The sequence below is a fragment of the Borostomias antarcticus genome, assembly GCF_949987555.1.
Source record: "Borostomias antarcticus genome assembly, chromosome: 6".
Taxonomy (NCBI): domain Eukaryota; kingdom Metazoa; phylum Chordata; class Actinopteri; order Stomiiformes; family Stomiidae; genus Borostomias; species Borostomias antarcticus.
In genome coordinates, this window is record NC_140239.1 from 28,157,599 (window position 1) to 28,180,098 (window position 22,500).

The 22,500-nt window shown below is 47.2% G+C and overlaps 2 protein-coding genes across 2 annotated transcripts in view; one reads left to right on the plus strand and one right to left on the minus strand.

The window, feature by feature from the left end:
- pou2f1a (POU class 2 homeobox 1a) overlaps positions 1-10,846 on the minus strand; it is a gene marked incomplete at its 3' end in the record, with an annotated part of 15,688 nt that extends 4,842 nt beyond the window's left edge. The window contains exons 1-8 of the mRNA XM_084440117.1: positions 10,786-10,846; positions 10,363-10,454; positions 7,254-7,436; positions 5,549-5,654; positions 4,862-4,959; positions 4,529-4,729; positions 4,119-4,260; positions 3,509-3,654 (exon numbers count right to left, since the gene is read on the minus strand). Coding sequence (XP_084296243.1) covers positions 3,509-3,654; positions 4,119-4,260; positions 4,529-4,729; positions 4,862-4,959; positions 5,549-5,654; positions 7,254-7,436; positions 10,363-10,454; positions 10,786-10,810 — 993 coding nt within the window. The 5' untranslated portion in view covers positions 10,811-10,846. The remainder of the gene's footprint in view (positions 1-3,508; positions 3,655-4,118; positions 4,261-4,528; positions 4,730-4,861; positions 4,960-5,548; positions 5,655-7,253; positions 7,437-10,362; positions 10,455-10,785) is intronic.
- Positions 10,847-15,583: 4,737 nt separating this feature from the next.
- Positions 15,584-22,500, plus strand: part of LOC311309973 (glycerol kinase) — a gene marked incomplete at its 5' end in the record, with an annotated part of 18,329 nt that continues 11,412 nt past the window's right edge. The window contains 9 exons of the mRNA XM_084439341.1: positions 15,584-15,676; positions 16,479-16,552; positions 16,832-16,938; positions 17,200-17,277; positions 18,572-18,651; positions 18,933-19,070; positions 19,667-19,776; positions 21,199-21,265; positions 21,789-21,806. Coding sequence (XP_084295467.1) covers positions 15,584-15,676; positions 16,479-16,552; positions 16,832-16,938; positions 17,200-17,277; positions 18,572-18,651; positions 18,933-19,070; positions 19,667-19,776; positions 21,199-21,265; positions 21,789-21,806 — 765 coding nt within the window. The remainder of the gene's footprint in view (positions 15,677-16,478; positions 16,553-16,831; positions 16,939-17,199; positions 17,278-18,571; positions 18,652-18,932; positions 19,071-19,666; positions 19,777-21,198; positions 21,266-21,788; positions 21,807-22,500) is intronic.

Sequence of the window (22,500 nt, forward strand, 5' to 3'; positions counted from 1 at the left end):
ATGATGTCACAGGGAGAGAGAGAGTGTAGTGTTCTAATGTTCAGGATGTCACAGGGAGAGAGAGGGTTGTGTTCTAATGTTCATGATGTCACAGGGAGAGAGAGAGGGTTGTGTTCTAATGTTCATGATGTCACAGGGAGAGAGAGAGGGTTGTGTTCTAATGTTCATGATGTCACAGGGAGAGTTCATGATGTCACAGGGAGAGAGAGTGTAGTGTTCTAATGTTCAGGATGTCACAGGGAGAGAGTGTAGTGTTCTAATGTTCATGATGTCACAGGGAGAGAGAGGGTTGTGTTCTAATGTTCATGATGTCACAGGGAGAGAGTGTAGTGTTCTAATGTTCATGATGTCACAGGGAGAGAGAGGGTTGTGTTCTAATGTTCATGATGTCACAGGGAGAGAGAGTGTAGTGTTCTAATGTTCATGATGTCACAGGGAGAGAGAGAGGGTTGTGTTCTAATGTTCATGATGTCACAGGGAGAGAGAGAGGGTTGTGTTCTAATGTTCATGATGTCACAGGGAGAGTTCATGATGTCACAGGGAGAGAGAGTGTAGTGTTCTAATGTTCAGGATGTCACAGGGAGAGAGTGTAGTGTTCTAATGTTCATGATGTCACAGGGAGAGAGAGGGTTGTGTTCTAATGTTCATGATGTCACAGGGAGAGAGTGTAGTGTTCTAATGTTCATGATGTCACAGGGAGAGAGAGGGTTGTGTTCTAATGTTCATGATGTCACAGGGAGAGAGAGTGTAGTGTTCTAATGTTCATGATGTCACAGGGAGAGAGAGGGTTGTGTTCTAATGTTCATGATGTCACAGGGAGAGAGAGTGTAGTGTTCTAATGTTCATGATGTCACAGGGAGAGAGTGTAGTGTTCTAATGTTCATGATGTCACAGGGAGAGAGAGGGTTGTGTTCTAATGTTCATGATGTCACAGGGAGAGAGAGGGTTGTGTTCTAATGTTCATGATGTCACAGGGAGAGAGAGGGTTGTGTTCTAATGTTCATGATGTCACAGGGAGAGAGAGAGGGTTGTGTTCTAATGTTCATGATGTCACAGGGAGAGAGTGTAGTGTTCTAATGTTCAGGATGTCACAGGGAGAGAGAGGGTTGTGTTCTAATGTTCATGATGTCACAGGGAGAGAGAGAGTGTAGTGTTCTAATGTTCATGATGTCACAGGGAGAGAGAGAGGGTTGTGTTCTAATGTTCATGATGTCACAGGGAGAGAGAGGGTTGTGTTCTAATGTTCAGGATGTCACAGGGAGAGAGAGGGTTGTGTTCTAATGTTCATGATGTCACAGGGAGAGAGAGGGTTGTGTTCTAATGTTCATGATGTCACAGGGAGAGAGAGAGTGTAGTGTTCTAATGTTCATGATGTCACAGGGAGAGAGAGAGTGTAGTGTTCTAATGTTCATGATGTCACAGGGAGAGAGAGGGTTGTGTTCTAATGTTCAGGATGTCACAGGGAGAGAGAGAGGGTTGTGTTCTAATGTTCATGATGTCACAGGGAGAGAGAGGGTTGTGTTCTAATGTTCATGATGTCACAGGGAGAGAGTGTAGTGTTCTAATGTTCATGATGTCACAGGGAGAGACAGAGGGTTGGGGTCGTTTGGAAGGTGTTCAGACAGGTAGGCTGAGTGACCTGGTGATCTGGGGATCTTTGAGGTTGGGACTACAAAGGGTGTGGAATGTGTTCAGACAGGGAGCCTAAGTGGTCTGGTAATCTGAATCTTTACAATCAGGGTGGGATGAAACGGTTACAAAACGACAATTCAGACAGTAGCCTACTTGTGCTGCATGTTTGCCATGTCACATCCATCTGTAGGCCTGCAAATGAATTTCATTAAGTTGCCTACCGACAGCCACCTGTACCTCCCCAAAAGCAACATTATTTCCTATCATTATTGGGGTCTGTTCTCTCTTGGTTGCTCTCAAGCATTCACAACCACTATCCCTGCTGCAAAGTCAGCCTCTTAATGACTCTTAATAGCAGCCCTACAGACTTGGACCAGTTTCTTATTGTTATCGGGGCGTTACGACCATGTGACCTTGATCTTCAGCCTCCATTCTTCCAAGCTATACTTTAACAGGCTGCACCTGCCCAAAGCAATTTGATTGGATAAAAACATTAACAAATACACACCTGTGGCGCAGATGAAAGTCATACAGACGGAAATTGTGACCTCCCTGTCTTGCCAGCCCCTCTAGGGAAGATCGGGGGCGAGACAAACTATGCCCGGTGTCTCAGTAAAAGTCTCGTCTATTCTAGTGTCTCAGTAAAAGTCTCGTCTATTCTAGTGTCTCAGTAAAAGTCTCGTCTATTCTACTCAGGAAACATTCTACATCCTCAATCCAGAGTTCAGAGCTTGAGGTGTTTAGTCGTTCTTCTGGCGCTTGTTCTAAATGTTAGGATTCTCATAGGTTAGTATCGGGGGGTTAGGTGCATTGTGGGTACAATTAGCATTAGTTAGTCGTTATATATTCACAACATAGATCAGATGACTCTTATTTAGGCAGCTTGATCATGTGGGATTAGTTGGGGGGGTCTGTGGGGTTTAGTTGGGGGGCGAGGGGGGGGTCTGTGGGGTTTAGTTGGGGGGGTCTGAGGGGTTTAGTTGGGGGGCGAGGGGGGGGTCTGTGGGGTTTAGTTGGGGGGGTCTGAGGGGTTTAGTTGGGGGGCGAGGGGGGGGTCTGTGGGGTTTAGTTGGGGGGGTCTGAGGGGTTTAGTTGGGGGGGTCTGTGGGGTTTAGTTGGGGGGGATCTGTGGGGTTTAGTTGGGGGGGTCTGTGGGGTTTAGTTGGGGGGCGAGGGGGGGGTCTGTGGGGTTTAGTTGGGGGGGTCTGAGGGGTTTAGTTGGGGGGGTCTGTGGGGTTTAGTTGGGGGGGTCTGTGGGGTTTAGTTGGGGGGGATCTGTGGGGTTTAGTTGGGGGGGTCTGTGGGGTTTAGTTGGGGGGGTCTGGGGGGTTTAGTTGGGGGGGTCTGGGGGGTTTAGTTGGGGGGGTCTGTGGGGTTTAGTTGGGGGGGTCTGTGGGGTTTAGTTGGGGGGGTCTGTGGGGTTTAGTTGGGGGTGTCTGTGGGGTTTAGTTGGGGGGCGGGGGGGGGTCTGTGGGGTTTAGTTGGGGGGGTCTGGGGGGTTTAGTTGGGGGGCGGGGGGGGGTCTGTGGGGTTTAGTTGGGGGGGTCTGGGGGGTTTAGTTGGGGGGGTCTGGGGGGTTTAGTTGGGGGGGTCTGGGGGGTTTAGTTGGGGGGCGGGGGGGGTCTGTGGGGTTTAGTTGGGGGGGGTCTGGGGGGTTTAGTTGGGGGGGGTCTGGGGGGTTTAGTTGGGGGGGTCTGGGGGGTTTAGTTGGGGGGTCTGGGGGGTTTAGTTGGGGGGTCTGGGGGGTTTAGTTGGGGGGGTCTGGGGGGTTTAGTTGGGGGGGTCTGGGGGGTTTAGTTGGGGGGGTCTGGGGGGTTTAGTTGGGGGGGTCTGGGGGGTTTAGTTGGGGGGGGTCTGTGGGGTTTAGTTTCTCTACCTCCAGGAAGCTCTTCTCCAGGGCGATGCGGATGTTTGTGTCGATGCTGGTCCGTTTCTTGCGGCGGCGGTTGAGCAGCTCCGTGGCCAGGCTGGGGGAGCCGTGAGAGGCCAGGGGGCTGGGGCTCGACTCGGAATTCACATGTTCTGCACGGGGGGGGGGCAAGGCAAATCCCGTTTAGAAAGAGCGCATTTGGGCATCGGTTTTCTCTTATAAAACAGCGCCTGAGTGGAATAACATCCCACAGAACTTTAGAGAGTCCATTTCATTCAATGCCTTCAAATATAATCTTAGGAACTGGTTGATAGATAATCAAAGATGTGAACACTGATGTGTATACTATGTGGGGATGAACTGTGTATATTGCAAGGGTTGAATTATATATGTGTTATTGCTAATGTGTTTGTACTTGCGTTTTAATCTTTTTACTAAGTACTAGCCGATTATTTCCGACAGGGGGACTGCCAATGTAAACTAGCCTTTTGGCTACAATTGGGTACATTTGCATTCTATTTTAGAAAATGTTTCTTAATGTACATTGTCCCTCTCTAACAAATAAAATAAACTGAAACTGAACTGATATATCGTTGCCGCCCCCGTGAAGACTGACCTGCGTCGTTGAGCCACTTCTCCAGCAGGGGCTTGAGCTTGCACATGTTCTTGAAGCTCAGGTTGAGAGCCTCGAAGCGAGATATGGTGGTCTGGCTGAAGTCGTTCCCGTACAGCTTTCCCATGGCCAGGCCCACATCTCCCTGGGAGGGGGGTGGGGATGGGGGGGGGGGGGCACAGTGGTACAAGAGGGAGGAGAGCGAGGGAGGGGGGGGGGTTCCAGAAGTGGTTAGCAGTTTGACTAGACAGACACACCCACTACACCAACGCTTCAACTTCCCCCATTTTTCTCATCCAACTCGCTTACCTTTTCACAACCCTCCACACACACCCCACACCCACCCACCCACCCACCCACCCACACACACACACACACCCACACACACCCCCCCCACACCCACACACACACACCTGAGTGAAGCCCAGTTTGATCCTCCTCTGTTTGAAGGCCTTGGCGAACAGCTCCAGCTCCTCCAGCTCGCTGACGTCATCCAGACAGGGCGTGTCCATGCGCTTGATGGGCGGGGTCGGGCAGTGGGAGATGACCTGGGAGGGGTTGGCGGCGATGGTCCGGGCGGGCGTGGACGCTATGGTCCGCGTGGGCGTGGACGGCTGGATAGATAGATACAGAGACAGATTCAGATTTTAAACCCCATCGCAGTGGGACTAGTGAGTGACTGCTTCCTCTGATGTGATGATGATGGAGGAGGATGATGATGATGATGATGAGGGGGGCGCGCTGACCTGTGTGGTGAGAGCGATGCTGGTGTGGTTCTGCAGGAGGCTGGCTTGGCTCTGAGGTAGCTGGGTGAGGAAGGGCTGGGCTGGGAGCGCCTGGAGACCTGGAGGAGGGAGGAGAGAGGGAGGAGGAGGAGGAGGAGTGAGGGAGGAGGAGGAGGAGGAGAGAGGGAGGAGGAGAGAGGGAGGAAGAGAAGGAGTGAGGGAGGAGAGGAGGAGAGAGGGAGGAGGAGAGAGGGAGGAAGAGAAGGAGTGAGGGAGGAGAGGAGGAGAGAGGGAGGAGGAGAGAGGGAGGAAGAGGAGGAGAGGGAGGAGAGATGGAGGAGGAGGAGGAGAGTGGGAGGAAGAGGAGCGAGGGAGGAAGAGGAGGAGAGAGGGGTCAGCGGATCAGAGAAGGGGGCAGGAAGTGGTACAGAGGGCCAAGTACTACCGGGCGCTCTCAATCACACTATAAGAGCGGAGTGTGGCTTCTCAGCTTGTGCGTCCGACCTGGGTGGAAACACTACTTGAAATCCTTCCAATTACTGCACTTGCTTGAGTTCGCCTGGAGTGTCACCAGATTGGGGTCTATATAAGTGGGGACAACCCCCAGATTCCATTGTACAAGAACAAATCAAGCACAGATACGTCATTGAAATCATTTCGCATTTCAACCCAGGTCCGGTGTGTGTGTGCATGACCGGCGCCACCTACTGGTTTGTCCCTGTGCATTCTGGGAGATGATGAACTGGGTGGGCTGAGTGGTGATTGGGTGGCCCGGCTGAACCAACACAAACTGCGGCAGGCCCTGCTGCTGAAGCTGCTAGCGGAGAGAGAGATGATCAGATAAGAGTGGAATGGAAAACAACGGGTTAGAGTGAAATACAGGCTTAAACAGAACAACAATCCAATGGAATAGAACAGAGAATAACAGATCAGAACACAATTGATTAGAACTTCTATTCATCAGAGAACGGGTGTATTTATTTGGCGTCACCTTAAAGGAGAATGCTCGTTTTTGACAACCTGGACCTTATTTACGGCATATTATAAGACGTTTCACTCACCGAGATAACTGAGAATGCAGCTTCTAAAAAATCTATTTTCTAGAAAGTGGGGAAGCTATTTCGTTTCTAAAGATCATATTACAGAGGCATGTGAAAAACCACAACAGGCCTACGCTCTATGTAAGCACAACTAGCGATTCATAAAGACAGATTGATGAAAACAACCGTTTCGCGGCAGAAAATATATTTTTTAGAAGCTGTATTCTCAGTGCCCTGTCCGCCGCCATTACATGGATATACTTGGCTCGCGCTGGATTTTACATTTCTTCTAACTGCCTCCGAATTACACCAAAGTGATCTCGGTGAGTCAAACGTCTTATAAAATGCCATAAATAAGGTCCAGGTTGTCAAAAACGAGCATTGTCATTTAAAGGGGGCGCAGTACAGCTTAACTCTTATGAGGGCAGTTAAGATCGGCCGTGTAAGCGTGCGTGTGTGTGTGTGTGGCATACGGCCTAGTCCGACTCAACGGATGTAGGTTTTGGGAATAAACCTTGTCATTTCAATATCTGTGTGGTCTGAATGACTCTATGTGCTACTAACCCTGCTCTGCCTTCCCTCTGCCTTCCCTCTCCCTGGTGCCTCTCTCTCTCCCTCCTATCTTCTAACCAGGTCCAGTGGATGCCCCACTGTCACCAGCAGACCTCCCGAAGTCCGATAGATACCCCTGTGTCTACTGTGGATGATGTAGCATGTCCATAGAATATTCTCTCTCCTATGATGCTTTTAGCCTCTCTCACTCTGAAATGTAATTCAATGCAATGTATTGCTTCATAAATGTTCTTAGCCGGTAGACAAACATACTCCTGGAGCTTGCTCGATCGCCTTGTTGAGAGGGGTCAGGGAAGAATTTTTACAGCTCACTTATCTGGCCCCCGGGTGATTAGTTTTTTTGCTTCCCTCTGGAATATGTAGAGAGTGGGTCGTATGCCCACCTCCCTTGTTCTCTGTAAAGCGCATTGTGTTGCCTCTGGGTATGAAATGCGCTATATAAATAAAGCTTTGATTGATTGATTGATTACTGCCCAATCAGTGGCGATCTGTGTTTAATTGAGCACTTTGGTCAACCCTGTCGTTTTTAAATGTGCTCTGTAAATAAAGTTGGATTGGATTGAACGGAGATTGAATCCGATCGGGCTGACATCTGCTGATTCAATCGTGACCGTGCAAAAGAGCAACCGTCCAGCGCAGCGGCGCGACAGCCTATAAACAACCGCTCCGCCGAAGACCTTTGACCCCCCCCCCCCCCCCCCCCCTCTATTCCCGAACGGTAACGAGTCCGGCCGGACCTTTCTCCGGCGCTGGCGCGGCGTTAACGAAGCGTGGGGGGATGGTACGGCGCCGGCGCTCACCTGAGTGATGTGGAGGGGCTGGGACAGGGGCAGCTGGGTGATGGGCGTGGCGGCGGAGGCGGAGATGGCCGCCCCGGTGGTGCTGCTCTGCTGGGAGGCCGAGTGCTGCTGGACAGCGGCGGCCAGGAGCTGCGCCTGGGCCTGGTGGAGGAACAGCTGCTGCTGCATCGGAGCCAGGGTCAGCTGACGGACAGGGAGATGGAGGGAGGGAGGGAGGGAGATGGAGGGAGGGAGGGAGGGAGAGAGAGAGAGGGAGGGAGGGAAGGAGAGAGAGAGGTAGGGAGGGAGGGGAGAGAGGGAGGGGAGAGAGAGAGGGGGAGGGAGAGAGAGAGAGAGAGGGAGGGAGGGAGAGAGAGAGAGAGAGAGGGAGGTGGGGAGTGAGAGAGAGAAAGAAAGAGAGAGGAAGGGAGGGAGAGAGAGGTTGGGAGGGAGCGGAGAGAGAAAGGGAGGGAGGGAGAGGGGGGGGAGAAAGGGAGGGAGGGAGAGGGGGGGGAGAGAGGGAGGTAGGTAGGAAGTGAGAGAGAGAGAGGGAGGTGGGGAGTGAGAGAGAAAGAAAGAGAGAGGGAGGGAGGGAGAGAGGGAGAGAGGTGGGGAGGGGGAGAGAGGGAGAGGGGGACAGAGGTGGGGAGTGAGAGAGAGAGAGCGGGAGAGAACGAGGAAATCAGAGACCATTTTTTCCAGCGAGGCCTCAGAATTCGATTGCAAAGAGAAAGATGGACAGCGTGCCTCATTAAGTCTGCCGCCGCAACCTACAGGGATATCAAGGCAGAGTGCGACGAGAGTACTTTTATGAATATTAAACCCTTGGTTATGCGACGCGTGACGTCTACTGTACATTAAATCTGCATGCATTTGCATACTGATCCACCACCTGTTTTCTGGGCGTCGGTTGAGAGGGGCTCATTAGCATACTGTGGAGATTACTCCCCCTGCTTTTTTTCTCCTCTGGAAAATGAGGGGTGCCAAGGCGTGCCAAGCCATCTCTTTTCAGACTGTGCCCGGGTGCCAAGGCAACATGGCAGTTGCCAGTGCAGTCTCCATGGCAACTCTCGGCACCCCATTGAGCGGCACATTTGTAATAGGCCTACATGTTCACTAGCAGGGCTGTGTAGTCAAGGAACACAATGTAACATCTTAAATATTGAAAGAATGTAACTGTTATGTGTTACAGCTACTGGGGCAGCAGGTGAACCAGTGGTCCGAGCATCAGACCTGTGACCAAACAGGTGGTTCCTCTCCTCCCCTCGTCTCCTCTCCTCCTGTCTCCTCTCCTCCCCTCGTCTCCTCTCCTCCTGTCTCCTCTCCTCCCCCTCGTCTCCTCTCCTCCTCGTCTCCTCTCCTCCCCTCGTCTCCTCTCCTCCCCTCGTCTCCTCTCCTCCTGTCTCCTCCCCTCCTGTGTCTTCCCCTCCTGTCTGCTCTAATCTCCTCCTGTCTCATCTCCTCCCCTCCTGTCTCCTCTCCTCTCATCCTGTCTCCTCTCCTCTCCTCCTGTCTCCTCCTGTCTCCTCCCGTCTCCTCCCCTCTCCTCTAATCTCCTCTCCTATAGTAGAATACACTGTTAAATACCTAATGAGAGAAGGCAGTCTGGTTGCTGCGAAATCTGAGCTGAGGGGGATTTTCTTGATTTTTTGTCATTTCCTGCCTTCAAACACAGTCTCCATCACTTCAGTCACACGTTCGTTAATTACCTCCACCCCAGTGACAGCGTAGGGCAAGAGGTAATGTTTTCGGTGGCATGCGTGCGTGTGCGTGTTTGTTAGCAGAATTACGCAAAAACTACTGGACCGATTTTCACGAAACTCGGTGGGAGGGTGTAGCATGGTCCAGCTTAGAACCCATACATTCTGGAGCAGAACCCGGGGGTCCACAGGTCGCCACCGGCCATTCACCTCTATTCATTTTTTTTAACCAAGATTACTCAAAAACTACCCGACTGATTTTCATGAAACTTGTTGGAGGGGTGTCGCATGGGCCAACTTACAACCCCTTAAATCTTGGAGCGGATGCAAATCACAGGTCGGGTCCAAGGGCCGCCCAAACACAGCAGGACTGGCCATTCATTTTTTTGGACTATGATTACACAAAATTGACCATACCGATTTTTATGAAACTCGGTAGAGAGGTGTATCATGGGCCACCTCAGGGGCAGAGGTCTTTGCTCTCTAAGCACCATTTATAGTTATTTCTGCATCAGAGAATGGCTCCTTGTGTGTACCCAACACCCACGGCACTGAGTGAACATTCTGTTCCTTTTTCTCACTGCGACATAGATGTAGCAAGAATTCTGCTTGCGGCTTGATATGACGATTTTTCTGGTTCTTATCTTTGAATTCTGAGGAATGGTCACTTCAAAATGACTATGTTTTGTTTCATAGTGACGTTTCAAATTGTCACTCCACAAAAGCTAGCGTTTCTTGCCGTATTAAGCACATCGGTTTGGTGCTTGTTGGAGGGAGGATAAAGGCATATTTTTCAATCCATTCATCTTTGAATTGCCCATTTTCCCTGTCGACCTTTCTTTTGGCCACCTTTGAACATGCCATTTTAGCTACACTAAATTGATTTACGTTCAAAATAACTGAGGCTAAAACTGACTTTAGGCTAGCTACTAGCTAGCTAACTGCAGACGAAACGAACGATAGTTGCTCTGTCAACTCTTCATCTGCGATGTCAACACATGATGTGCGTTGTCAACATGATCCCAATCAGATTGACAGCTTCCCAACCGCCCAATGTGATCAAAGGTGGCTCACATGGGTGGAAAACCTCCTAATCTGGCAACACTGCCAACACCAACCCATCAAAGCGGACACAGTAGGAGTGCTACTTGCAGAGGAGAAAGCTGAGAATTTCGACTCGATGAGTCGCAGCGATGTCTCTGGAATAATAATGTGAAAAGTATAATTTGTCAAGAGTCCAGAGACAGTTGTGGTCCGGTCCAGATCCGGAACGGGTCCGGACTTTGAGGATGGATGCTATAGGCTATCAACTTCTGTCTTTGAATAAGCTTTAATCATGAATTAAATACATCTGCAGGTGAGCGCGTGTGTGTGTGTGTGTGAGTGTGTATCCTTGTGTAATGTGCGCGTTTCATTTAATTTCTTATTACCTGCTGGAGCAGAGCCTGTGACTGTGCATTCGTTAAGGTGGTTGTCATCTGCAGCGCCTGCTTCTGAGCTTCCAGTCCGTTCATTTGGACGTCTGGAATGAGAGGGGATCAGTCAGACGCTTAAAGAGCACATGCACACACACATCCTCCCACATTCCCACACACCTACAAAACCTCAAAACAACCCATATCAAATAATGGCTGTATTTAATTGTGTGGTTGTGGTTTCATGGAAATCACACTGAAAAAGGCCTGCAAGTGGATTGGAATAATAAGCTGTGATAAAACAATGGATTGGATAAAAATGTAATTAAAAAGGCAACAAAAGGGGAGAATTTTGCAACACATTAATTGGGGATTAAATAACTCAATTCACCTTTATGAAAGCTGGGATATCAGTATGATAAAAGAAGGTCAACTCACCTTTGGCTACATCTACATTCTCCATTGCGCTGCTATTTGAAGCTGAAAGATGGTTCACAGAGTCTGAAGCAGAGAGAGATCACAGGATTACAAGACGGCTCGGATTTTCCATACGGTTCCTATTCACGGTAATCTGTCAATTACACCGTTAAACCTCCAGCTCATCCGGCGTGTCGAGAGTTCCCACTCAACGACCGGGTGAACGGGAGAACAGTGCCCTTTGACCTTCCGACCAAAAGCAAGACTTTAGGCTGGCGCAGGTGCGTCTAACTGCAGGAGAAGCCTTGATCAGGGGTTCTTTTTACGCTCTCTTCTAGACAATGGTTCTGTTGCTTTCTGTGTGAGGAGAACCGGGTCGAATCTTCACGATGCAACACTCTGGCTGTCACAACCGCGCTGTGGTGAACGGTCTCCCTGTGCTCGCCCTCCCTCCCTTACTTCCTTTAACTGCCGCAGCTCTGGAATGGAACAGAAACAAAGAATGCAGCTGGCTGCTTCTGTAACGAAGCTTAATCAGTATTCAGCTGATTAGAGCTGTATGCAAATGTCACCCCCAGTTTCTCGTTAGGCAGAGGCGCGGGGCTTTGAAGTCCTGCGAGCAATTCATTTCAGAGAGAGAGCTGGGAAAGCTTTCTGCATAATTCAACAACCTCTATGCATATTTATCAGCTAATTTGCATATTAATTGGATAGTTCTTTTTTCCTTCAAGCAAATGTGTGGGCACAATAAAGTCTATTTTGCTTTTATAATTTTGCAGTTCATTTTGATAGTGGTAACCTAAAGGTTAGATTTCTCAAACAAATATCCACAGACATTTTGTGTTGTTGGCAATGTTCACAACATTCTTGTCCCTCTTATTACAGTAAGCATTTGGCTGATATGCTGTGTGTGCACGCTGTGTGTGTGTGTGCGCTGTGTGTGTGTGTGTGTGTGTGTGTGTGTGTGTGTGCGTGCGTGTGCGTGTGTGTGTCGCCACCCTGTAGCAGAACCAGAAGCCCAGCTCTGAGGAGGTCGCCCAGATAGCGGACCAGCTCAACATGGAGAAGGAGGTGGTCCGCGTCTGGTTCTGCAACCGCAGACAGAAGGAGAAGAGGATCAACCCACCCAGCAGCACCGCCAGCAAGGCCCTGTACTCCGCCAGCAAGACCATGGTACGCTCCAGTCTAGCGCCCCCCCCCAAAGAAAGGCCATGGTAGGGTCCGCTATGCCACATCCATATGATTCACAGGTCAATGGGAGCCTGTATCTCCAACACCATGAGTTATCAGAGTGAACTTGGAGCAGGACCCTGTAATCCGCCAGCAGAACTCTAGGCGCTTTCAGACCAGAAAGCCCACTGTACTTTTCCCCGTGGGGAAAACCCCTTAGAACCCCCTATTCCCTAGAGCTCCCCCTGTAGGCGTTCTCAGACCACGGGGTGAAAGCTCCTCCGTCCGCTGCACACAGAAGAATGCTACAAGTGACTCGCCTGCTTACTTACTTATAGCATACTAGACTCGCCTGCTTACTTACTTATATCGTAGGGGGGCTGCGAGAGACAGAAAATAACTCATTCTCGGATTTCTGTCAATAAAAAAAATAAAAAAATTATTTCAAGCAGCTGTCTTAGTTACAAGATTGAACTAGGAAGGCAGTTTCGTGTTTACACGCATGGTATTTATTGAGTTTAGTTTGAGAAATCCCTGCGATGCTCTAAGCAGTCAAACTCGTAAATGTTTTGGTTGTGATCACAGACTCATAAACCTAAATCTGTCCATGGGAAAATGTTTTTTTTTTCTCCCTCAGATGTCTTAGTTGCAACAATATTACACTAGAAAGAGCAGTTTGTGGGATTAATTCCGTTTGGAAAATCAACGTGATCGCTAAACATGGACTCTTTTTTTTTGCGTAGTAAATTTAGACATGACACCGTTGAAATATAACTTTACCAGCCAACTTTGCATTTCTGATTAGCTTCCTACTCAGCCAATCAGAAATTATCAGCCTTGCTGCCCCACCCACAAAGTATCTTCCCCTGGCCAGAGTACTACCTCCCCAACGGGGGCTTCTTGGGGGGAATTAAGTCCACCGCCAACTAGGGTTGCTGGGGTTATTGGTGTGACTCGGTGATCGGGTATACACCGCTCATTCACCGCTGCATAGACTTGGCCACGGTGTTCTCAAAAGCATCTGTAAGTAGGCCCATAAATGTCTCGTTGACATGTCTGTTTATGTGTAACACAAACAAAAGCTGCTCCAATGTAACCATTTGATGCGCATGGACGTTGTCATGAGTTTATTAGTCGTGGTAAAAAATCCTCGCCGTGGCATCCCTCCTTCCTGCGGTGTGAACACCGCTAGTACCCCCAAATGTTCATAGTTCGTGGGGTAAAAAGTACCCCACGAAAACTACCGCAGTCTGAAAGCGCTTTATGGTACGCTCCAGTCTATTATGTGCCTTCACCTAGCCCATCATAACCCCCCCCCCCCCCCCCCTCTCCAACAAAGACATGGTAGGTCCTCTTTGCTTCATTCTTATAAGTCACTCAAAGCCAGGTCTATGGGGCCTGTATTTCCAGCACTTAGCTATGAGAGAGCAAGCCTATCAGCCAAATGCTTCCAGGGAGGTGGCAACATACACACACTAGGTGCAACATACATGGCAGCTTACAAACCAAGAATTAATAATAAAATTAATTTAGTCCATATCATTATGGCTCAAAAGCACCAGAAAAGCTAGACTACTGCTTTGAGGAAAGTGGAGTCAAAGAAAACTTTTGAAGTGGAAAAAAAAAAAAACTCTCTACTGGGATTGCTTTAAACCAAATTGGCTCACAATGCATTATGCAAATGTTTCAATTAGACTAATAACCTTGAATAATAGCTTGGCAATTAATTAGGCAATTCTTTGGTTATTGAAAGGCCCACTGCATAGGCTAGACTAATGCAAAATAGAACTGGAAAAGAGGTCGGGGAGAAAATAGGAAGAAAGACAGGGATGGAATATTTTCTGCATTCAAATAATATTCAAATTGAAGCATGCAAAATTATTCAATATCAGAGATCTAGGAGAAAAAAACTACACTAGACACTGGAGTCCTTGTGACAAACCATGATTAATTACATTGAAGTTGAAACCGTATTTCTTAAAAGTAAATACAGGACGTAGTTATGCAATATCAATCCCTAGTTGGTAGGCTACATCAATAAAATAAGGTAATGGCGAGCCACGTTATACAAAGGAGCGACAATATCACACCTAGGTGTGGTCTTAAGATCACATACCACAGGAAAGTGCCGAGTGTGACAAGAAGAAAATGATGCTCCTAAATTCTTTCAATGCTTGTCTGCACAAGGGGAACGGGCTGAAAAATTAGCTCAAATAAACCTTTGGAATGTGGGCTTTGTTAGCCAGAGACTAAAGTTTAGTCTAGATCAACCAAACTACTAGTGTAATTTTAACATTGAGTAGCAATTGATGCCAACAGAACTCTAGTTGGCTGGACTGTGTGACAAGACCTGGCTGGCCTCCTTACAATAAAGAAAATGAACCATTCCTGATTCAGACTGCCTGAATCTGATCTGGAGCCATTCATTCAAACACAGGATTGAAAATACACATTTTGTGGTCCTGATGTTGCTAGCATGTCATCGTTGTTGTATAAATGGAGTGATTGCCTTCAACTTAATTAATAGTTTCTCCATGAAAATGGCTAGCAAAGCTTATGCGAAATGTTCAACTGCACAATCTACCACGTCTAGTTGATTAAACATCCCCTACTGCTGTTCCCCGCATGCGTGTGTTTGTGTGTGTGTGTGTGTGTGTGTGTGTGTGTACTATACTAGCTAAATGCTAGTTGGTAGGTAGTTAACTGTTAACATATCACAGCTAGCATGTAATAACGTGTTACATAGCGTGCTAACAACAAGTTAGCTTGCTGATCGTCTAAAGCTAACCATCAGCTAATCAGATAGCTCGTTGCTTGACTAGCTAGCTTTTACTAACATTAGCTGACTCTTTACGGAAAACAGCAGCAAGCTAGCCAGCTAGCTAGTTAGCTAGATAATGTTAGCTGACTATCAACAATTTGCGCATCCGTGATTGCTTAATTATGGATAAGATATGGTAAGTTATTTTTTAGACATGAATATGCAATGCGTACCCTGAGCCACACAAAGAAAGGCTAGCCAAAAATGGCTTTCGAGCCTGCCTTGTTTCCCGAGCGAACGACAGCGCTACAAACCGTGAAATAAATGGCAAAATTAGGAGTTTTATGTTTTATTTTAAAGCTATGTTGATAGCGGATTACCTACTGAGCTAGTTGGTGGCTCGCTTTGTTGTCACATTATCAACACGACTGGATAAATGTTGTCTCTAAATGAATATGTAAAATTTACCTGGTGCTGCACTCTGATTCACTACTCCCCCGTCAGCCATATTGAATATTTAAAACAAATGCCTTCCCTAGTTTTTTTTTACAGATGCGTTGCCAGGATCTGCCGAGGAGGGAGCTCGCGAGCCCCGGATTTGTCGGTTGGGATCTTTTTTTTTTTTTTTTAATTCAAAGATGCAGAAATATACGAAGCAATGTATAAAAAATATAACAATATATATATATATATACATACACATACATATACATACATACACATGAACAAAACACAATACACCAGGGTTGTCGGTTGGGATCACGTGGTTGGGATACTACGTCATGACGTCATTACGTTGACCGCCGGTGTGAAAGGCGCCCTGACAGCGCGTAGGAAGCACCGGGCAGCTGCTAGCTCCTTCTGCCCGTCCAGAAGGACACTGTGCACATGAACGGTAGCATGGCCGCATCTTCGAACCGGGTTATGCTGGGGCCGCTAGTGGCTGCCATCGACCAGGGCACAAGCTCGACGAGGTTCTTGGTAAGTCGGAATCGGCAGTGTCCAGCTAGCGATCAAAGTGGCTAGTTAGCTAACGTTAGGCTACGTCCTTTAAATAACCCTATTACTGCCCACTCATTTGATCCAATTTAACGGGTTGTTGTGCTTGATCCCCTCCGAAACATTGCACGCGTTCTCTCCTATTGTTTTCCTTCAACGACTTTGAAAGTTTTAATTCATTTATACTGTACAATTAGGTAGCTAGATAGCTAGCAAACACGACATTAGCCAATTGTCTTTGCAGGGACTAGCAAACTTTTAAATTAGTGTCACCCAAAATTATCCCTCTAATCTAGCTTTCTCACTTCATTCATGTGGTCAGTTAGCTAGTCACTCAGCTAGCTATTTATCCATCTACTAAGATGATACTTCTACTTAGAGACTCCATACTACCTACTTATATACTCCATACTTACTTCCTGGGTTGTAGGGCTCTGTATAGCCTAGTAAGTCACTCCCTGCTGAGCTATAGCTCATACGAAAGGCCATTCCCCTTTCATTCTGTTTGTAACATTAGCTTTTCCCCTTGACCATCTTCCCCGATCATCCCTCATCTGTCCTATTCTATAGAAGCCAGTTTGGGCTGGAATGGTCAAGCATTCATTTCTTCAGATGACAGGAGTCCGATATGGTTCACATTGAACGGCAGGTGTAGATATTCATGTCTGTTACCAAGCTCTATGATTTTTTTGTTCTCTCCTTCCTCTCATTCTCACTTTTGTCACCATCACTCTCTCCTTTCTCTCTATCCTCACTCTTACCACATTCTCTCTTTCGTCTGCAGGTATTCAACGCCAAGACTGCCGAGCTTCTCAGCCATCACCAGGTGGAGATTAAACAGAGTTTCCCTAAAGAAGGGTCAGTATAATGGCAGTCACAATGTACAAATGGTATCCAAATTGTTTCCTTGCTGCTCTGTACTGCTTACACTGTACACATAAACTACACTCTGTCTCTCTCTCTCTGTCTCTCTCTCTCTCTCTCTCTCTCTCTATCTATCTATCTGTCTGTCTATCTACAGTATCTGTCTCTATATCTATCTATCTCTCTCTCTCTCTGTCTCTCTCTCTCTCTCAAACCCCTCTCAGTTCTTACCTGTGTTATCTGAATGTCAATGTGTGTTTGTCTTCTGTTCAGCTGGGTAGAGGAGGATCCCAAAGAGATACTTCAGTCGGTATATGAGTGTATGGACAGGACCTGTGAGAAACTTACTCAGCTCAATATCGACATCTCCAATATCAAAGGTAATGCTCTCTCTCTCTCTCTCTCTCTCTCTCTCTCTCTCTCTCTCTCTCTCTCTCTCTCTCTCTGTGTCTCTCTCTCCCTCTCTCCCCCTGACTTATATCATCATACACCAAGCTGTAACCAAGATGTTAAAGATACAGATATTGTCTGAAGACACACACACACACACACACACACAGCCTGTCTATTTAAGCACAAATGAAACCAGACTAGAAGGAGAATGTCCTAGTTGCCCTGCGCTCATACTCTGACCATTTCAGCAATTGGAGTGACCAACCAGAGAGAGACCACCCTGGTTTGGGACAAGGAGACAGGGGAGCCCCTCTACAACGCTATTGGTAAGTTCTGATCTTTACAATCTAGATTTAAGACGTAGCAGGTTACGGTATAATCATTTCCCTAATCCGGTATTAAGTATGTAGTTCTACTCTGAAAAACTTTCAGAGATTCAAAATGTCTTAGACCGCGTTCCAAATCGCATAGTTCCACACTATATAGTATGCCAAAAAAGAATAGTATGTCCCAATACATAGTATGCCACATGCAGTATGGCAAAAATACCAGTGGCTATTCTGACCCACAATCCTGTGCACAGCGGAAATTCCGTCTCGTGCGAGTTGCGACAGCTGTGGATTAATGTTTCTTTATGGACTGCGACGGATGTGGGCAAATTTAAATGCGCAATGTTATGACAAATTTGTATGTGCCAATTGTATGCGTACTGCGTGCAAAGTACGTACTCTCTAGGGGCAGCTGTAGTACGTTTGGTAGTAAAAAGTAGAAGTATACGATTGGGAACACAGCCTTAGTTCTTATCTAGGTTTACAGTGTCAAGGAATCCAATCCAATGTGTATGGAAATCTCTGTTTATATCTACAGATATATATGGGTGGTAGAGGTTAGGAAAGGAAAGAAAATCATTTTTACTGCCATACAGCAACTGACACACCCACACACATGCAGGAAGCAGTGACCAGAAAGGCACACGCATGCGGTCAACATATGAAATTTGATATCTGCCTTTGACCCATCCATGCTGTCCTTCCTCCAAGGGCAGCTGCGAGCAGTAGGGGGACCAAGTCCAATTGCTCAGTCCAAGTCCTGTTGTTCATATTGGAGTTCTATGTGGTGTGAACCCGAGTAAGCCCAGGGAGAACATGCAAACTCCTGGGGGATAACCCATGCGGGAATCGAACCCAGGACCTTCTTGCTGTGAGGTCGAAGGTGTAACGCACTGAGCGACTGTGCCACCCATAAGCAATTTGGGGTTCAGTGTCTTGCTTAAAGACACTTTGATACGCTGTCGGGAGCTGGGATCGAACCAGGGACCTTCCGATCCCCAGCTACCTCCCGAGCTTCTTGTCGCCACTAGTGGACTGTTTTTTTGCTTCCCTCTGGAATATGTAGGGGTGGGACCTATGCCCCCCCCCCCCCCCCCCCACCCCCCATTGCTCTTCTGTAAAGCGCATTGTGTTGCCTCTGGGTACGAAATGCGCTATACAAATAAAGTTTGATTTGATTTGAGTGTACTGTATGTGAGGGGCATATCACTGGCTAGCCTTTGCTGTGGGAAGTTTAACACCTGAAGCAATGGAAATGGATGCAATCTGAATCCCTGTGTTCTCTCTCCAGTGTGGCTGGATTTGCGGACGCAGTCGACGGTGGAGAGGCTCATCAACAAGACGCCTGGGAGGAACAAGAACCACCTGAAGGTGAAAGGAGGCTAGGGGGGAGGCTAGGGGTCCACAGAGATCAGACCCGTGGATTCAAAGTCCAGTTTCCCGTTCTGATATTGTCCTTGTTCTCTAGCCCCTCCCCTCATAGCCCCTCCCCTCATACGCCATACCTATGGTCTGATGCTTCCTTGCTCGAAAAATCCCTGATCTAACATGATTAACAGTCAAATAAAGAAGCATGTTTTTCACCTACCTAATCACGATAGATCGATTGCATTTTTAGAGATTTCTTACTGTATCTCGCTCTCTCTGCTCAGCACAAGACGGGCCTTCCCATCAGCACGTACTTCAGCGCCGTGAAGCTTCGCTGGCTGATGGACAACGTGGACGAGGTTCACCAGGCGGTTCTGAAGCACAGAGCCATGTTCGGGACCATCGACTCCTGGCTCATCTGGGTGAGTTTTGGATCCCAAGGTTTGAAGTATTTAAAAAAAAAAAAATCTATCACAGAACTACCAGGCAATAAAACTGATTGTGATCTGCAGGGAGGGTAAAGTGAACATGAAAATTCTTTGTTTTGCTTTGGAATAAAGCCTAAAGCCGGATTAATAGTCGACGCAAACTAAATAAGCGCAAGCTTCGCAAGGCCACGCAAGATCTCGTTGCGTCCTTGCGTGTGTCATGCCGAAATTTATCACTTGACGCAAGCAATAGTGCAATTCCTTGTGTTTCCACAAAACAAAACACAGAACGCAAGCTCTCGAGTCATGTTGGAGCTTGCGTTCACAACGTAGCTTGCGTTGTTTACGTCGACTACGAGTCAGGCCTAAGGGTCTCCATAAACCCACGTGTTTTTGTAACTACAATCCTCAAACATCAAGTGCTTCTTTAGATGTTATCTGGGAGGGACTTTGGTCCTCAAGCATCTGATGTTATAAACAGCGTTGCTTTGAGTCTGGAAGTCTCTACTGTTCTCTACTGTTCTCTACTGTTCTCTGTGTGGTCAGACATTGGCATGTTAACAGTGTTTTCTGTGTTTGGCCTCTTGCAGTGTCTGACAGGGGGGAAAAAAGGGGGCGTCCACTGCACTGATGTGACCAACGCCAGCCGGACCATGCTCTTCAATATTCACACCCTGGACTGGGACCCGGAGCTTTGCAAGTACGAGGGAAACCTGACATGCATATACACTCAGGCGTGAAAAGGGGAAGCTCAGAATTTTGGACATAGAGGCTCATTTGCAACTTGCCCATAATTAGGGTTGACCCCTGAAAGCTGACGAGTCGAATCGTCAGTCGGAGACTCTTTAAGTCGACAGATTCTGAGTCGAGCAGTCGTTTTTTCGTTTTTTTTTGCTTCACTGTCAAGATGTGCTGGTGGGCTAAGACCACTCCCCTTCCTTGTGCTTTATATAGGACAGGCCAATCCTTAGTTATAGACCTAGACTGTTACTGTAGGTATTTGTTGTGCAGTAAAAGGAGACTTAAGACTGATTTAGTGGAGGAAAGCAGGGAACACTTCTCCCCTCCGCTGTGCGCCTAGCCTACTGTGCGCCAGCAATCACATGCTTTTCCCAAACGGAATATCACAACACAAAACTGCTTTCCTAGGTCAATCTTCTCATCTTAGCTAAGATATCCGCTGAAAAAAATATTTTTTCCCATAGATAGAGCTCTGACATCTGTGAAAATGCTTTAGTGACAGCCACAACCTTTCGTTGTTGGCTGCTACCCAGCACAGAGACTATTCACACACGCTTTGAAATGTGCAGTTGAGGAGACTTATTGCCCAACCGTAGGCTATGGGAAACACTGCATAAAAACAAGGGGGCTTCTGTAGTAGATGGACAATGTAGGCAAGATGATGCATGTTTAGTAAGAAAAATAGGCGTCTTATTGTGCTGCCTGCGAGTTCGAGGCATGCTAATGCTAGCGTAACAGAAGAAACGTCTGGCATTCAAAGAAAACTCACTTAATCACTCCACACTGCATCCAAATCAAATATGAGGACAGTCTGTCAGGGGCTAATTTGAGTTTTTATACCATAATTTTTTAAGTCCAACTCAAACTAATTTGTTTGTTCGTACCTAAATGGCTCTCTCTGTAAATAGGGAGGCGGAGCGATATGTAACTAGCCGGCACTATTGTCTTCACACCAACAAGGAACAGAAGAGCGGACTATTCTCTTACTATCAACACAACAAGATGCAATAGTCACGTTCGAAAGGGATATGTCTGACTTTGATGAGGAGTTTAGTTTATCGGGCGATCCTTACTTGTTTGGAGTGTTTAAGACAGCATGGAATCAGCTGAAAATGTCCTCCTTCAGTCAACAACATTATGGGTAAGTCCTAAATGAGACTCTATGTTCAAAATTCTGAACTACCCCTTTAAATTGAGTTTTAACAACACAGCCTGTATTAATCAACAGATATTACTGACTATTACAGCTGCATCCAAAGTACATTGATATTGACATCATGATATTATTTTGAAAATGACTTTGGATGTTTTAATTGTGTGTTATAATATTCAGTTTGGCTAGTCCACTTACATTGGGACCTGCTCCGTTTGGTTCCATCAGATATTTTGATATTCCCATGGAGATCCTACCTAAAGTGAGGAGTTCCTCTGAAATCTACGGATTAATGGTGAGCTTTCATTTGACCTTATTGGAATCCTTACAAACAGACCATGTGTGTATTGCTTATTTGTTGTCATATCGCTGCTGTCGGTTCAAAACCGTGCATCTCCAAAATGGCAAGTTTTTTTGGATCCAGGGCTGGGAGTCGTTCCGAGGTTGTAAAGGGGGGGTCATTAGAATGGAGATGCACGGTTTTGACCTCCGCGTTAATTGCTTATCATGAGGAGTTGTCATGCTGGACTGCTACCCAGATAAGTGTATTATAAAGGGCTGTAGATGTAGGCAGACTTGGCGAATGTAATTAGATTATGTACCCTTTAAATCTGTGACTGACTTTGATTTGAAAAGAAATGTCAGGTGAAAAATAGGCTAACCGTAGAGAAACTGATTCATTACGCAGTCAAGAGAGCATATAACCCATTCTTGTTACCCGTGGTCAGTTGTGTGTAACGGGGTGCCTGTGTGGAGTGATGTCACAGCAGGCGTTCTTATGTGTGTCATGTGATTTGTCCCTCTTCTCCCACTGGTAGAAAATATGTTCTAGCCTGGTAAGTTCTCATCAGTGCCATCCTCATCCTCATTCCTGGTTCTGGTCGTCTCAAAACCTCGATCCTGCTCCTTCTCTGTTCCAAAGTGGTGGAGCCATCGAACGGTGCATTTCCAAGCCTCATAATGTTGTGAAAACAGTTTGGTTCAAAGTGTTTTTGTGGCAGAAAAAGTTAGCTGTAGCTTTGTTTTATGAGACATAAGACCAGAATGCAGTCGCAGTATGAGTGTCAGTGCACAGGATCACATACTTGCACACAATTTCCTGGATAACCGTTTTAATTGGAAATGTACTACCGTAGATGGGTGTGTTTCTTCCTTTTTTCCTCCTGTCGTGGCATGTCGCTTCGCTCTTGTCCATAATGCCAACATTGTGCAACCAACACCTTCCCAAGGTATTGCGCCACTACCTTCCTGTCTGGCTGCTCAGCTTCCTGTTGGTACTGTCAGTGCAAGCGCAGCTTTTATGCACTAAATCTCTTCACTCTTGGCCGCAATTATAATTTGTCTTACCCCTCAGTTGTTCGATGATCTTAAAGGTTTAGATATACCACACAGACACACACACACACACACACACCGTGTATGGTTGAAGATATGGGAGATCCAGTTTGGACCATGAGTGATCATGATTGTTCACCCTTTAGGTCCTAAATCTGCTAAGGATAATCTGGCTATTGTTTTGCACTTATGATG